At 44.9% G+C, this 18,539-nt stretch overlaps 1 protein-coding gene across 1 annotated transcript; it reads right to left on the minus strand.

Moving 5' to 3' along the window:
* Positions 1 to 17,594: 17,594 nt before the first annotated feature.
* Positions 17,595 to 18,539, minus strand: LOC147990258 (uncharacterized). Its single transcript, XM_087525937.1, has one exon. It carries the CDS (start codon positions 18,525 to 18,527, stop codon positions 17,745 to 17,747), a length of 783 nt encoding a protein of 260 aa, XP_087382063.1. The 5' UTR covers positions 18,528 to 18,539; the 3' UTR covers positions 17,595 to 17,744.

Here is an 18,539-nt window from a genome sequence, read left to right on the forward strand (position 1 = left end):
TGTAGACAGTAATATTACCATCAGCACCAGTCTTCTTCTTGAAGATCCATTTATTCTCTATGGCCTGCCGATCATCGGGCAAGTCAACCAAAGTCCACACTTTGTTCTCATACATGGATCCCGTCTCAGATTTCATGGCCTCTAGCCATTCTGCGGAATCTTGGCTTATCATCGCTTCCTCATAGTTCGTAGGTTCGTCATGGTCAAGTAACATGACCTCCAGAACAGGATTACCGTACCACTCTGGTGCGGATCTTACTCTGGTTAACCTACAAGGTTCGTTAGTAACTTGATCAGAAGTTTCATGATCATCATCATTAGCTTCCTCACTTACTGGTGTAGGAATCACTGGAACTGATTTTAGTGATGAATTATTTTCCAATAAGGGAGCAAGTACAATTACCTCATCAAGTTCTACTTTCATCCCACTCACTTCTTTTGAGAGAAACTCCTTCTCTAAAAAGGATCCATTCTTAGCAATGAATATCTTGCCTTCGGATCTGTGATAGAAGGTGTACCCAACAGTCTCCTTTGGGTATCCTATGAAGACACATTTCTCCGATTTGGGTTCGAGCTTATCAAGTTGAAACTTTTTCACATAAGAATCGCAGCCCCGAACTTTAAGAAACAACAACTTGGGTTTCTTGCCAAACCACAGTTCATAAGGTGTCATCTCAACGGATTTTGATGGTGCCCTATTTAACATGAATGCAGCTGTCTCTAAAGCATAACCCCAAAACGATAGCAGTAAATCAGTGAGAGACATCATAGATCACACCATATCTAATAAAGTGCGGGTACGACGTTCGGACACACCATTACGTTGTGGTGTTCCAGGTGGCATGAGTTGCGAAACTATTTTGCATTGTTTCAAATGAAGACCAAACTCATAAATCGAATATTCACCTCCACGATCAGATCGTAGAAACTTAATTTTCTTGTTACGATGATTTTCCACTTCACTCTGAAATTGTTTGAACTTTTCAAATATTTCAGACTTATGTTTCATCAAGTAGATATACCCATATCTGCTCAAATCATCTGTCAAGGTAAGAAAATAAAGATACCCGCCGCGAGCATCAACACTCATCAGACCGCATACATCAGTATGTATTATTTCCAACAATTCTGTTGCTCGCTCCATTGTTCCGGAGAACGGAGTCTTAGTCATCTTGCCCATGAGGCATGGTTCGCAAGCATCAAGTGATTCCAAAAGTCCATCAGCATGGAGTTTCTTCATGCGCTTTACACCAATATGACCTAAATGGCAGTGCCACAAATAAGTTGCACTATCATTATTAAACCTATATCTTTTGGCTTCAATACTATGAATATGTGTATCACTACTATCAAGATTTAGTAAAAATAGACCACTCATCAAGGGTGCATGACCATAAAAGATATTATTCATATAAATAGAACAACCATTATTGTCTGATTTAAATGAATAACCGTCTCGCATTAAACAATATCTAGATATAATGTTCATGCTCAATGCTGGCACCAAATAACAATTATTTAGGTCTAAAACTAATCCCGAAGGTAGATGTTGAGGTAGCGTGCCGACGGCGATCACATCGACTTTGGAACCATTTCCCACACGCATCGTCACCTCGTCCTTAGCCAATCTTCGCTTAATCTGTAGCCCCTGTTTTGAGTTGCAAATATTAGCAACAGAACCAGTATCAAATACCCAGGCGCTACTGTGAGCATTAGTAAGGTACACATCAATAACATGTATATCAAATATACCATTCACTTTGCCATCCTTCTTCTCCGCCAAAGACTTGGGGTAGTTCCGCTTCCAGTGACCAGTCCCTTTGTAGTAGAAGCACTCAGTCTCAGGCTTAGGTCCAAACTTGGGCTTCTTCACTTGAGCAGCAACTTGCTTCCTATTCTTCTTGAAGTTCCCCTTCTTCCCTTTACCCTTTTTCTTCAACTGGTGGTCTTGTTGACCATCAACACTTGATGCTCCTTCTTGATTTCTACCTCCACAGCCTTTAGCATTGCGAAGAGCTCAGGAATTGTCTTATCCATCCCTTGCATATTATAGTTCATCACGAAGCTGTTGTAGCTTGGTGGCAGTGATTGAAGAACTCAGTCAATGACACTATCATCAGGAAGATTAACTCCCAACTGAGTCAAGTGGTTGTGGTACCCAGACATTCTGAGTATATGTTCACTGACAGAACTATTCTCCTCCATTTTGCAGCTGTAGAACTTATTGGAGACTTCATATCTCACAATTCGGGCATTTGCTTGAAATATTAACTTCAACTCCTGGAACATCTCATATGCTCCATGACGTTCAAAACGTCGTTGAAGTCCCGGTTCTAATCCGTAAAGCATGGCACACTGAACTATCGAGTATTCATCAGCTTTGCTCTGCCAGGTGTTCACAACATCTGGCGTTGCTCCTGCAGCGGGTTTGTCACCTAGCGGTGCTTCCAGGACATAATGCTTCTATGCAGCAATGAGGATAATCCTCAAGTTATGGACCCAGTTTGTGTAATTTCTACCATCATCTTTCAACTTAGCTTTCTCTAGGAACGCATTAAAATTCAACGGAACAACAGCACGGGCCATCTATCCACAACAACATAGACATGCAAAATACTATCAGGTACTAAGTTCATGATAAATTAAAGTTCAATTAATCAAATTACTTAAGAACTCCCACTTAGATAGACATCCCTCTAATCATCTAAGTGATCACGTGATCCATATCAACTAAACCATGTCCGATCATCACGTGAGATGGAGTAGTTTTCAATGGTGAACATCACTATCTTGATCATATCTACTATATGATTCATGCTTGACCTTTAGGTCTCAGTGTTCCGAGGCCATATCTGCATATGATAGGCTCGTCAAATTTAACCCGAGTATTCTGCGTGTGCAAAACTGGCTTGCACCCATTGTATGTGAGCATAGAGCTTATCACACCCGATCATCACATGGTGTCTCGGCACGATGAACTGTAGCAACGGTGCATACTCAGGGAGAACACTTATACCTTGAAATTTAGTGAGAGATCAAGTTATAATGCTACCGCCGAACTAAGCAAAATAAGATGCATAAAGATAAACATCACATGCAATCAATATAAGTGATATGATATGGCCATCATCATCTTGTGCCTTTGATCTCCATCTCCAAAGCACCGTCATGATCACCATCGTCACTGGCTTGAAACCTTGATCTCCATCAAAGCATCGTTGTCGTCTCGCCAACTATTGCTTCTACGACTATCACTACCGCTTAGTGATAAAGTAAAGCAATTATATGGCGATTGCATTTCATACAATAAAGCGACAACCATATGGCTCCTGCCAGTTGCCAATAACTCTGTTACAAAACATGATCATCTCATACAATAAAATTTAGCATCATGTCTTGACCCTACCACATCACAACATGCCCTGCAAAAACAATTTAGACATCCTCTACTTTGTTGTTGCAATTTATACGTGGCTGCTACGGGCTGAGCAAGAACCGTTCTTACCTACGCATCAAAAACCACAACGTGGTATAGTGATTGCTTTTTGATCTTCAGAAAGAACTCTGTTCATTGAATCCGATTCAACTAAAGTTGGAGAAACTGACACCCACCAGCCACCTGTGTGCGAAGCATGTCGGAAGAACCGGTCTCGTGTAAGCGTACGCGTAATGTCGATCTGAGCCGCTTCATCCAACAATACCACTGAATCAGGAATCAACTAGTGACGGCAAGCAATATGTATATACCCACGCCCACAACTCCTTTGTGTTCTACTCGTGCATATAACATCTACGCATAAACCTGGCTCGGATGCCACTGTTGGGGAACGCAGTAATTTCAAAAAAATTCCTACGCACACGCAACATCTATCAAGGTGATGCATAGCAATGAGAGGGGAAGAGTGTTGTCCATGTACCCTCATAGATCGTAAGCGGAAGCGTTATGACAACGCGGTTGATGTAGTCGAACGTCTTCACGATCCGACCAATCCTAGCACCAAAGGTACGGCACCTCCGCGATCTGCACACGTTCAGCTCGGCGACATCCTGTGAACTCTAGATCCAGCTGAGTGTCGAGGGAGAGTTTCGTCAGCACGACGGTGTGATGATGGTGATGATGAAGCTACCGGAACAGGGCTTCGCCTAAGCACTGCAACGATATGATCGAGGTGGATTATGGTGGAGGGGGCACCGCACACGGCTATAACAATTGTCAACATGTGTGCCTATGGGGTGCCCCCTCCCCCGTATATAAAGGAGTGGAGGAGGGGGGGCCGGCCCTCTATGGCGTGCCCTGGAGGAGTCCTACTCCCACCGGGAGTAGGATCCCCCTTCCCTAGTTGGATTAGGAGAGGAAGGAAGCGGGGGAGAGGGGGAGGAAAGGAGGGTCGGCCACCTAACCAATTCGGATTGGGCTTGGGGTGGGGCGCCCCCTCCTAGGCTCCCTTCTCCTCTCTCCCACTATGGCCCAATAAGGCCCATATACTTCCCGTGGGGTTCCGGTAACCTTCCGGTACTCCGGTGTATGCCTGAACTCACCCAGAACCATTCTGATGTCCAAATATAGTCATCCAATATATCGATCTTTATGTCTCAACCATTTCGAGACTCCTCGTCATGTCCATGATCATATCCGGGACTCCGAACAACCTTCGGTGCATCAAAACACATAAAATCATAATATCGGTTGTCACCGAACGTTAAGCGTGTGGACCCTATGGGTTCGAGAACAATCTAGACATGACCGAGACTCGTCTCCGGTCAATAACCAATAGCGGAACCTGGATGCTCATAGTGGTTCCTACATATTCTACGAAGATCTTTATCGGTCAAACCGCATAACAACATACGTTGTTCCCTTTGTCATCGGTATATTACTTGCCCGAGATTCGATCGTCGGTATCATCATACCTAGTTAGTCTCGTTACCGGCAAGTCTCTTTACTCGTTCCGTAATGCTACATCCCGTAACTAACTCATCAGTCACATTTCTTGCAAGGCTTATAGTGATGTGCATTACCGAGAGGGCCCAGAGATACCTCTCCGATACACGGAGTGACAAATCCTAATCTCAGTCTATGCCATCTCAACAAACACCATTGGAGACACCTGTAGAGCATATTTATAGTCCACCAGTTATGTTGTGACGTTTGATAGCGCACTAAGTGTTCCTCCCGTATTCAAGAGTTGCATAATCACATAGTCATAGGAACATGTATAAGTTATGGAGAAAGCAATAGCAATAAACTAAATGATCATAGCGCTAAACTAACGGATGGGTCAAGTCAATCACATCATTCTCTAATGATGTGATCCTGTTTATCAAATGACAACTCTTTGTCCATGGCTAGGAAACTTAACCATCTTTGATCAACGAGCTAGTCAAGTAGAGGCATACTAGTGACACTCTGTTTGTCTATGTATTCACACATATACTAAGTTTCCGGTTAATACAATTATAGCATGAATAATAAAAATTTATCATGATATAAGGAAATATAAATAACAACTTTATTATTGCCTCTAGGGCATATTTCCTTCAGGATGATGCCATAAAAACTTCAAGAATTCGAGAACATGCACGTTGAGCTCATCCCTTTAGAAAATGCATCTTTTTACTGGGTTAGAACTTGTAGTGAAGTAGAGGCAATAGCCATAGCAGCAAACACACTAGAAATTTCTCATGGATGTACCCTCTCCCAAAGTGAACACTGGAAACTCCTTACATCACACTATGAACTTCTCCTCAACTATCTTTATTCATTCTCCGTTCTTTTTCTTACAAAAAAACACACACGTTTTTCAACCAGGAACATGTGGAAATCAAACTTACACTTCTTTCCAATGAGAAAATTATTTTTGGATAGGAGCAATAGATCTCTTTATATTGTGTATTCTAGCCAGTAGCACGATAAGATTTGTATTTCATGTACACATGCAGTTTGTTCGGCCTACTAGCATCATTTTGTTTGACCTGCCATGAACGCTTCGTTTGACCTGCTATAAGAATCAGAAGGGTGTCTTCATACTGTCGACTAGACTTCAGTAAAGAGGGCATAGATAAGGAGGTAACATCCATTGTTTTTTCTATAGGAAACCTCCTAGACATTATGACGAACACCTACATGGCAGAGGCACACATCGAGGCCAGCTTCTGGATTGGGTCAACGGAGGAGCACGAAGCTGGAGAAGAGGGATGGTGAACGAGTTCATTCGCTGCCCTCCAAGAGGAGGGGCGCTCGCATGCATGGGTGGTAGGATCTCGGAGGTGGCGGCACGATGTGGGCGATGAGCCCATCGGCGGTGGTTTTAACAGCAGAGCCCCGTGCATCGGCTACGGGATGCCAGACAACAACTGGGATGGGGGAAGGCAGGAGTGGCCTCACGCAGGAAGGACGGGGGCAGCGGCGCGCCGGAAGGAGGCGGTGGCGGCAGCTCACCAGAAGGAGGCGGGGGCGGCCTCGCGACAGAGGAGGCGGGGGTGGCGGCTCGCCAGAAGAAGATGGGGCCGCCTCGCACCGGGGGAGGCGGGAGCGGCGACTCGCCGCAAGGAGGCGCGGGCGGCGGCGCGTCGGAAGGGCCCGCGGATGGCGACGCGCTGGGAGGGGGCAGGGTCTGCGGCGGTGGATTGGGAGAAGGTCCTGACGGCCAGTTGTGGGGAGGTACGCAGTAGGTGGATTTTTTTACACGAGACTGGTGGAGCAGTTGGGGAGTTCCTGTCGCCTACTTATAAGGGCGTTGTGACCCAAATAACTATTCTAATCTCATTATTAGAATAGTGTTGTCCTATATAGTGGGGCAATTTTGGTTTTTCACTCCATCAAAACAATCATTTAAAATTGTGTACGTGTTAGGTCGTCATTTTTTTGAGTTGTTGATAGTTTTTTGAGATAGCTAACTGCTTATTCGAAGTGGTGTTACGGTGTGCCAGGTCAGACTTTGTATCGTTCAAGTCTCGTACTAGACCCTCCATTAAGTGAACAACCATCGCCTTGTAAAAATTGTGAACAAGGCCACGGGTAAAATTATCGGAAACGTGGGTTGCACCAACATGCATTATTATTTATATTTTCTATGTGGGAGTATCATCAAAACAAAATGTGAGATTACAATCTTAATTGGGCCCCTTTGTAATTTGTGCTAAATTTTGACCAAAGATTTAACTGACAAAATGTTAGTGCATGTTAACAAAAATTATATCCTTGGATTCGTATTTGAACATAGTTTTCAATGATGTAATATTTTGTGACATGCATGGACATTTGGTTAGTTCAATTTATAGTCAAAATTTGGCACAGATTATCATAGGGACCAATAAAACAGGACAGATGATCGCGAGTATTCACAAACAAATCGAATCAAATGCCCGAAATTGCCATGACAAAGGATGATAATAAGTATTGCTAGACATATGGAAGTAACCATAACGCAAGCAGATAAGTATTAGCAGAGCAATAGTTGGAGAGGATTATTGAAAGATCGGATAGTATTTCAAAGTATCTTGTAATAACTAGATCAACTGGGGATGAAGGTATGAACGACAATGTAGGTAGTTACCCATAAGGATTATCGGTGGTAGGGATTGCAACGACGAAGGGTACAATGGTCTCGGGAAAACATCAGAGAGTATCTTCAGAGTCTTCTGGTGCACCAAGCAATCATCTGGAGTGAGGGGCTCCCCGGGAGAACGTATTTACGAGAACCTAGAGTTAGAGTTAACAAAATCATTTAACCCGAATAGAAGAGAGATCAGAATCCCAGAGTATAGAGAGGAGTAAAAGATCCCAATACCACCCAATGGCGACGTGGGCTGGTAAGCCACACAGCCATGTTAGTAACAAAGTTTTCAAAGACTAGACTCAACTTCGACCAAGGAGTTGTAAAGGGGGATTCCTACAGGCAGTCGGCTCTGATACCTACTTGTGACACCCCCGATTCAATCGTACACTAATCAGACATCCAAATGTGTACGATCAAGATCAGGGACTCGCGGGAAGATATCACAACACAACTTTAGACACAAATCAAAACAATACAAGCTTCATATTACAAGTCAGGGGCCTCGAGGGCTCGAATACAAGCTTGATACCCAAGAGTCAGCGGAAGCAATAAAATCTGAGTACAAACATAAGTTAAACAAGGATACCTTAAGAAGGCTAGCACAAAAGCAACACGATCGAAGAGGCAAGGCCTCCTGCCTGGGACCTCCTAACTACTCCTGGTCTTAGGCGGCGTCCATGTAGTATTATCCGTCGGCGGTGGCATCTGGCTCCAGGGATCCACCATCTGGTTGCAACAACCGGAAAGAAGAAAGAAGGGGGGCAAAGGGGGTAGCAAAGAAACCGTGAGTACTCATCCAAAGTACTCGCAAGCATCAGATCTATACTAAGTATGCATTGGTATCAAATGGAAGGGTTGTATCGGTGGACTGAACTACAGAATGCCAGAATAGAGGGGAAGGCCTAGCCTATCAAAGACTAGCATCTCCAAGCATCTTGCAGCATGTAGAGGAGTAAAGAATAGCAGTTTAATTAACAAGCATGTTGTAACATTAACGCCCAGAGATCCTTCCTTGACTCCCTACGAGAAAGCAATCCTGGAGCCACATATCCATCACATGTCTCAAGTAACCAGTTCTAGTTGTATAAGATCAGGATACAAGTCTGAACGCCCATTACCATGGACATGGTATTCCAATATATATCTTCCCTGTAGGGGTGCACCGCGTTACCCAACACGCTCGATCACTCTGGCCGGACACACTTTTCCGGGTCAATGCCCGGCCTCGGAAGATCAACACGTCGCAGCCCTACCTAGGCTCAGCAGAGAGGTCCCCGCCGGTCTACATCCTAAGTGCCCCGGGGTCTTGGGCCCATCGCCCGTTGCACTCCGGGTCGTTGCACGCAGAGTGAATACCAGCGCCACCTCAGATGGTCGACACGATCCGACCGTGCTGCCATGCTGAACTGGACGTCTGATAAAGCTTCGGCTGATACTACGATGTCGAGGCCCATAACTATTCTCGCGTGGTGGCTAGTGCATAAAGGCCAGAGGCCAACTCAGAACAAATACCCAAACCTGTTAATGCATTGGGGGCTCACGGAGACGAGCAGAGACTCGCGATAATGTGACCTCGTCGCCCCGTCTCATGGACTTACAACAAGGGCCCAGACTACCTGGTCGTGCCACGTAGAAAACTCCCCTCAGGGCTGACCCGACTTCAACAATGGTCTTAAGTAAAGTCAAGGTAACCGTGTGTCCAAACATCAAGGGGAAAACCCGAGGAATCACCCCCGGTGAATTACACTCGATGTAATCATCAAGGTGAATGTAAGAGGAACCACCCTCGAGGTTCACACTTGAGGGGTTGCATGACAGAGCCGTATCGGGATGGTGAAGGAGGAACCACCCTCGTTGACCACGACCGAATAGCTACACTACAGCGTTGTGAGGTCTCACCCTCGGCACTCGATAGTAGCTTTGCAGAATCGAGCAACAAAAGGGGCGTGATCTGATGTGAGGTGTCAGGCTCTGGTCGTCGATCACGTTGATCGAGTCATCGATGATGAAGCAGGGGCAACAAAGACAAGGTGGGGGTCACTGATGGATCTCTAACCAACCTATACTAAGCAGTTTAGGATAAGCAAGTAACGTACAACAGCAGGTACAAAAGTAGGTTATGCATCAGAATAGGAGCAAGCAATTACAGTAGCAAAATCTAATGCAAGCATGAGATAACGGAATGGGCGATATCAGGATGATCAAAAGGGAGGGCTTGCCTGGTTGCTCAAGCGAGAAGGAGGGGTCATCGTCGAAGCAGTCGATCAAAGGGGCATCAGCAGCAGTCTCGAGGTCTACCGGAGAGAATAGGGGAGAAATAGTAAATACAGAGCAAACAGATGCATGACAAGACAACAGGCAGAGCTAGACATGTTCTAATGTGGTGCTACACACCACTGGCAGAGGGGGATAACATCCAGGAAAGTTTTCCCAAAGTTAGGCATTTTCGGACAGACGAAGTGAAGGGGAAAAGTTCAATGTTCGCTATGTTAGGGGTGTGTGGCAGATGAACGGAGGGCGCATATGGTCGTCGTTCTGAGCAACTTTCATGTAGAAAACATTTTCATCTGAGTTATGGTTTATTTTCTATGATTCTTCAAGGATTTAAGCATTTCTGGATTTATTATTATTATTTTGAAATTAAATAGCTAAAATGCTATGTGCCCCCAGATCTGTGTACACAAAGGTGTAACGAAGAGCTCGGGATCGTTTTTGTAGCTGCCCCGGGTCCAATCCGTCGGTGTAGAGGAAGTAGGGTAGGACGACAGAGGTCGGGGACACGCCGACGAGGTTGGAGGGGCTCGGTGGCCGCGGTGGTGCGGCATCGGGACGGAGGGGATCCGCCGTGGGAGAGAGTGAGAGGAGGCGAGATCTAGGGGGAGTGGAGTGAGTGGAGTGGGGAAAATATCTGGTGGGGGAGCTGACAAGCCAAGGGGAGTCGGCCTTATCCCCTCGGCGCGGTAGCGACGCGGGGGCGACGAGTGGGTTCGGCGAGGACGGTGGGTGCGCCTCGGTCGGCTTCCCCTGTAGCGAGGTGGAAGGCGACCGAGGGGAAGTTGGGTCTGCCCGGCTCGGTGAGATGGGCCGAGGCCTGGGGGGTCAGGGGAGGCCTTTTAGGTTTTATTTATATTTTTGTTTTATGTTTTATGTTTTGTTTTCTGTTTTCTTTTATTGCTTTAACTTAGTTTTAGCTTTTGTAAAATATAGCACTATCCTCTAAATTTGTATTATTAATTATGCCACTACCACAATTATTTTGGAAGTATAATAAATTAGTTTAGAGTTTTTAAAAAATTAAAAAGCATTGATATAGTTGTTCTTAGCCACTTCATATTCACAAAAGGCATGTAAATACGTTACAAAAGTGTTGGGTCACCGCCATAAATAGTTATGGAATATTTGCCATACTTTGAACATTTTATTTTGCATGTTTAACAAACTTGAATTTTGGACTTTAATTGAATTGAATTTGAACTATGCTTCAGATCAAATGAGGATTAGCAACAGTCAGAAAGATGACCTGGCATCATTAGCACTGTAGCTTAATTATCCGGGCGTCACAGGTGCATACTCAGGGAGAACACTTATACCTTGAAATTTAGTGAGAGATCATCTTATAATGCTACCGCTAAACTAAGCAAAATAAGATGCATAAAGGATAAACATCACATGCAATCAAATATAAGTGATATGATATGGTCATCATCATCTTGTGCCTTTGATCTCCATCTCCAAAGCACTGTCATGATCACCATCGTCACCGGCTTGACACCTTGATCTCCATCGAAGCATCGTTGTCGTCTCGCCAACTATTGCTTCTACGACTATCGCTAGCGCTTAGTGATAAAGTAAAGCAATTACATGGCGATTGAATTTCATACAATAAAGTGACAACCATATGGCTCCTGCGAGTTGCCGATAACTGTGTTAGAAAACATGATCATCTCATACAACAATTTATATAATCACGTCTTGACCATATCACATCACTACATGCCCTGCAAAAACAAGTTAGACGTCCTCTACTTTGTTCTTGCAAGTTTTACATGGCTGCTACGGGCTTCTAGCAAGAACTGTTCTTACATACGCATCAAAACCAGAACATAGTATAGCTATTGCTTTTTGATCTTCAGAAAGAACCATGTTCATTGAAACTGATTCAACTAAAGTTGGAGAAAAAAACACCCACTAGCCACCTGTGTGCAAAGCACGTCGGTAGAACCAGTCTTGCGTAAGCATACGCGTAATGTCGGTCTAATCCGCTTCATCCAACAATACCGCTGAATCAAGAATCAACTAGTGACGGCAAGCAATATGTATATACCCACGCCCACAACTCCTTTGTGATCTACTCGTGCATATAACATCTACGCATAGACCTGGCTCGTATGCCACTGTTGGGAAACGCAGTATTTCAAAAAAATTCCTACGATCATGCAAGATCTATCTACGAGATGCATAGCAACGAGAGGGGAAGAGTATGTCTACGTACCCTCGTAGACCGAAAGCGGAAGCGTTATGAAACTTGATTGATGTAGTCGAACGTCTTCGCGATCCAACCGATCAAGTACCGAATGCATGGCACCTCCGTGATCTGCACACTTTCAGCTCGGTGACGTCCCTCGTACTCTTGATCCGGCTGAGGCCGAGGGAGAGTTTCGTCAATGCGACGGCGTGATGACGGTGATGACGAAGTTACCGACGCAGGGCTTCGCCTAAGCACTACAACGATATGACCGAGGTGGAATTCTGTGGAGGGGGCACCGCACACGGCTAAACAATCAACTTGTGTGTCTATGGGGTTCCCCCTCCCCTGTATATAAAGGAGGGGAGGAGGGGAGGGTCGGCCCTCTCTATGGCGTGCCCAAGGGGGAGTCCTACTCCCAGTAGGAGTAGGTTTCCCCCCTTCCCTAGTTGGAGTAGGAGAAGGAAGAGGGAGAGAGGGGGAAGGAAAGGGGGGTGCGCCCTCCACCTAGATGCCTCCTCCTCTCTCCCACTAAGGCCCATTGACTCCCTGGGGGGTTCCGGTAACCCCCCCGGTACTCACGTAAATGCCCGAACTCATCCGGAACCATTCCGATGTCCAAACATAGCCTTCCAATATATCGATCTTTATGTCTCGACCATTTTGAGACTCCTCGTCATGTCTGTGATCACATCCGGCATTCCGAACTACCTTCGGTACATCAAAACACATAAACTCATAATACGATCGTCATCGAACGCTAAGCGTGCGGACCCTACGGGTTCGAGAACTATGTAGACATGACCGAGACTCACTTCCGGTCAATAACCAATAGCGGAGCCTAGATGCTCATATCGGTTCCTACATATTCTACGAAGATCTTTATCGGTCAAACCACATATAACAACATACGTTGTTCCCTTTATCATCGGTATGTTACTTGCCCAAAATTCGATCATCGGTATCTCAATACCTAGTTCAATCTCGTTACCAGGAAGTCTCTTTACTCGTTTCGTAATGCATCATCCCGCAACCAACTCATTAGTCACATTTCTTGCAAGGCTTATAGTGATGTGCATTACCGAGAGGGCCCAGAGATACCTCTCCGATACACGGAGTGACAAATTCTAATCTTGATCTATGTAAACTCAACAAACACCATCGGAGACACCTATAGAGCAACTTTATAGTCACCCAGTTACGTTGTGACGTTTGATAGCACACTAAGTGTTCCTCTGGTATTCAAGAGTTGCATAATCTCATAGTCATAGGAACACGTATAAGTTATGGAGAAAGCAATAGCAACAAACTAAACGATCATAGTGCTAAGCTAGCGGATGGGTCAAGTCAATCATCATCAATCTCTAATGATGTTATCCGTTCATCAAATGACAACCCTTGTCCATGGCTAGGATTCTTAACCATCTTTGATTAACGAGCTAGTCAAGTAGAGGCATACTAGTGACACTCTATTTGTCTATGTATTCACACATGTACTAAGTTTCCGGTTAATACAATTCTAGCATGAATAATAAACATTTATCATGATATAAGGAAATATAAATAACAACTTTATTATTGCCTCTAGGGCATATTTCCTTCACCACATGGCAGCCTCTTTCTACAGGAAACACCTACAGGCGACACCCGTCCTACGACGTGTCAAGCGAGCAGGCGTGGAGCTGGCGAGATAGCCCGACAAGGCTTGCCGGGCACCCAATGACGTGACGTTAAGTAGTGCAATTAATGCACCCTGTCAACCCACAGAGTGAGGTATGATAGCACTATTTTCTATCTTATCAGTGCATAATGACTACTTTCCCATTGTGGTAACCCCTTAATCTATAAAAGGAGGCCCATGGCAACCATAGAAAGGGTTAGAAGGTTGGATAACTCACACACCCATAGGCGCGTAGTCAGTGCCACCCCTGCAGAGCAAGTGTACTATGCTCCATCACCAGTCTTCCGCCATCAATCCACCAAAGCAGGAGTAGGGTTTTAATCCTCACGGCGGCCTGAACCTAGGTAAAATTGCCCGTGTGATCTCTGTCGTGCTGCCCCACACAGGTATGCTCCTTGCGCAATGCGACGTCCCCCCTATCGAACCAGCACGGGGCCCTCTGGTCCCATAGGTGGCCGTGGTTTCCCACGACAATCAGCCGGTGACACCTTTACCGACTTTGGGAATGCCAGTCTTGACAACATACCAGAGATCGTTGTCAATGGCTTCAAGATGCATACACGTCTTATTCTTCCAATAGGGGTAATAAGTGCCATCAAAGATGGGGAACGCAGCGGAGACCTTGATTATCCCTGCAGTCGACATAGATCAAAGTCCACGTGGTTAAACCAAATCACACAGAACAAGGGAGCACCTTGCTCTGATACTAATTGAATCGACTAGAGGGGGTGAATAGGCGATTTTTATGAAAGTCTTCGAAAGATTCAAGATCCTCTAAGACAGATAACTAAACAACACCTATACGATATGCATCAGAAGATAAGCTATGGTAGAAAGCCATAGTCAAGTAAATAGTATAACAAAAGCACAAAGACTAATAGCAACCAGGTAGAACAAATTGGAATGGGAAGACAGTATGAAGCCAAATATAAGAAAGAATTCACACTATGAAGTCCAACAGATCAGGCAAGCAAGCAATTTCATGAAGACAAACTGAAATGTAAATAAGGTAGGGGATAGAACCAGTTACTTTGTGAAGAAAAGGATTTGGTAGAACAGTTCCAGTTGTTGTGACAACTGTACGTCTAGTTAGGGAGGCTGAGATTGAACTCAGAAGACCACGTCTTCACCTTATTCCTCTTGAGATAAGGATACTTAGTCCTCGCCCAATCACTTAGGTAAGTCTTCAAGGTAGACTTCCAAACCTTGACAGACTCCATTCACCAGCGATCCACAATGACTCTTGGATCCTCAAAATGTGATGCCTAACTGGCTGGAGGGTACACAGTCCTCAAGTTTAATAAGTCTTCAGATCACATGAACATAAAGACTTCAGTGATGCCTAACACTCTTTGGTTGTGGGTGTCTTGGGCTTTGTCCTCGCAAGGTTTTCTCTCTCAAAGGCTTCAGAGGTGGGTTGCTCTCAAACGACAAAATTCATGCACTAACTCTGAGCAGCCACCAAGTTATGGTGTAGGGGGTGGACTACTTATAGCCAGGAGGAAACCCGACATGATATGTCCAAAATGACCCTGGGTCACTAAGGAACTGACACGTGTCCAATGGTCGGATTTCAAACACATGCGGCAGCTTGACTTGGGCTACAAGCAAAGGTGACTCATCCAACTCTGGATAAGATTTACTATCATTGTCTTCACTCGAAGACATAGGATTTTGGTTGAGCATCACGTTAGTCTTTTGACTTTGTTCACTTGGACCCCACTTAACAGTTCGGTGGTTCCTATGACTCAAGAAAGAAGAAAATGAAACTACGAAAGAAACTATGTCTTCGCACTCCATTGTCTTCAAGTGAATGTCTTCACACGTAATTATCTTCAACGTGAATGTCTTCATGAACCACCATTGTCTTCAATGTCTTCATACATTTTAGGGGTCATCTTTGGTAGGAAAACCGAATCATTGAGGGACATCTACCTGTATTATCCTGCAATTCTCACAAACACATTAGTCCCTCAACCATGTTTGTCGTCAATACTCCAAAACCAACTAGGGGTGGCACTCGATGCACTTACAGGACGTCTCTGCACTAGTGATATGGCTGGCCTGAATTTGGATTTTGGATCTACGTCACTTACATGTTTGGGCTTTGATTTCCTTTTGACTTTTAGAAACCTTTGGTCCTTAGAATCAATTTCTGTCAACTCAGGATTTCTTTACATGGAATGGGACACATGTCCAGGTGGTTGGCTTGACTTCAAATTTTCAGGCTCGAGGGTCTCATGGACTTGAGTTTGATTTCTTGATGTTTTCACGTCTTGTCTTTGGCCCTGGCCGGTAACATGGGTCTTGCCTAGAACCATCATTCAGACATTAGCAAGGAGATAGGGATGACCCTAGGTCCAGCTATAGAAATTTCTATATTTTGTTGTCTCACATGGTTAGTCAAACGATTTGATAAGGATGATTCCATAAATGAACTTTGGCCAATTTAGGATAGGGTTGGACCCCCTTATACCATAGCTTAATTACAAAACACATAGAAAGAGAACGTATATTTGAAGACACCTCTCGACCATTGTGGAGCTATACCATGACCATGTTTGCACATACCATTCTGAGCAGAGCCTTGCATGGTGCAATCACCATTGTCCCTTGCCATACATCAAGTCCAACATTGACATTGTTTATCACTAGATTTATGATGCTACATCGTCCTCATGGTGAACTGTGGTATAGTGATTATGTAAGCGTAAGACAACTGATGCACTTTTAGTAAAAAAAACATCGGAGGCACGGGCTGTGCCACAAATACAAAGCTGATGCGGAGAGAGATGATAGGAATGGATTATTTCCCTGCATAAGAGAGAGAGAGCATATGTTATGATGCATGGCTTTATCGACCACTCATGTTTGGAGAAGATGAAGAGAACGTGAAAGTCCATCAATGCATATCGATCCCTTAAGCGAGTGGAACTAGAAAAATGAAGAGGAAGGGTAACCATGGAGGAGATAAAGGATATTGTCGACAAGATGCCGCTCTCTGCAAAAAAGTGAAAAATAATAATGACATGGCTTCTCCAAATTTCTGAAACAAGCACACCATAAGTATATGCACAAGGAAAATGCTAACTCATAAATGTTTAGTTGGTACGAAACTGGCATACACTTTATGTAGTCGATTCAACTGCATTTTAAAAGCCTCATCATGTGTTTCAACTATATTTTTCATGTGTTTCAACTACATATATCGCCCGTTCAACAACAATGTTTCAACTGCATCGTGTTTTTCAATTGCACTTTTTAAACTGCATCATCTATTCCAGCTACACAATATGAACTCCAATGTTTGGGACACAACAATATTTTTTCAACTGCACTTATTCAACTATGTCATCTCAACTTCAAGTGTGTCTCAACTAGTACAACAAAGTAAGGACCGCCTAATTAACCGTGCCTGTATTTTTATTTTAGTTGATTTGCTGACCACCCTTCTTCCTCCCCTAGTGGGTTCCTCTTCCAACTGACCCATTTGTATCGTCGGCAGCACCGCTACCTCTTCCCTAACTAACAACGCTATCACACGTTGCCTCACTACCCTTTCTTGTATGATATGTCACCGCTCATGCCTTCCCTGTAATTCGCACCCACACTGCCATATATTCTATCATTGGTGACCACACTCCTCTCAATCTAAACCTATCAACCCTCTATTAGTCATCTATGGAGATGTCGTGGCCAACAGCACCGTTTACGTCTCGGGTACATTAGAGATGTCATGGCTGGCCATCCCACCTTTGCGTTTGCCTCATTTTTCTACCTCTTCTCTACTGAAATTAACTAAAATGATTTCCCAAGGATGGAAACGCGAACAAATTAATGTACTTCCCCAAATGGACTAGATAAAGTACCTTTACAAAATACTGAAATCAAACTAAGTACACAAGCTCAACACATATACAATCTCATTGTTCTCCTTAGACATGAAATCCTCTGGGGACATGTACGTCTCACTTGAATCTAGCCAGCCGATTGAAGGTGACCACCTCCTCGTCCTATGTGGCAACTCTCCAGAAGCCATCTACACCATGTCGATGCCTTCAGGGTCACTACCACTACCACTACCTCCTGTGGGGCCGCTTGAACCAGCCGCATCCATGCCATAGTAGTAGGACCAGCCACCAGCTCCACCACACATGTTGCCCAGTTGGTTGTTGATGGAGGACTCGTGGTGCATCTCTGCAGCAGCCTTCAGGTTGTTCACTGGGAGGGTATGTTGTTCGGTGAATGCATACATGTCCATGCTCGCATTGGCTGCCTGCTGGATGTCTTGCTTGCTAACCATCTGTGTCGGAGACAAACCATACGACTGGTGGTGGTTCAGGTGCGCATTGGGAGGGATGTAGTATGAGTACCCCTCTTTTGTCCCATCGGTGACATTCAAGTCTGGCGCCCAGTACTGCATGTTGGCCGGGTTTGGGTGGTAGTACATACCAGTCATGGTCAGATTAGGGTAACTCGGGTGCGCCTGTGCGGTAGGGGCAATGACGACGACAGAGTCTATATCGGCCATCCTCGTTTTCCCACCGTGCTGTTGGTCATGATACAATGGTGGGGACACTGGACGTGTCTCTGTGGGTGATTCGGTATGCGGGTCAAGGCTGCGGATGTACTCCATAAGAAGGGAGAGCTGGCCAGGAGGTGGCTGCTCACTGTTCCTCTTCTTCACATGGCGTTTCGCGTTCAGACTGCGCTTGGTGGCATTCCAGTGGTTCTTGACGGCATTGTCTGACCGTCCGGGGAGTTCTCGGGCGATCACCGACCAGCAGTTCCCCCAAGTCTGATGCATCTTGATCAGCTTCATGTCTTCCACTTC

Source organism: Triticum urartu, chromosome 1A (assembly GCF_056163025.1).
Source record: "Triticum urartu cultivar PI428250 chromosome 1A, HENAU_Tu73, whole genome shotgun sequence".
In the NCBI taxonomy this organism is placed as follows: Eukaryota; Viridiplantae; Streptophyta; class Magnoliopsida; order Poales; family Poaceae; genus Triticum; species Triticum urartu.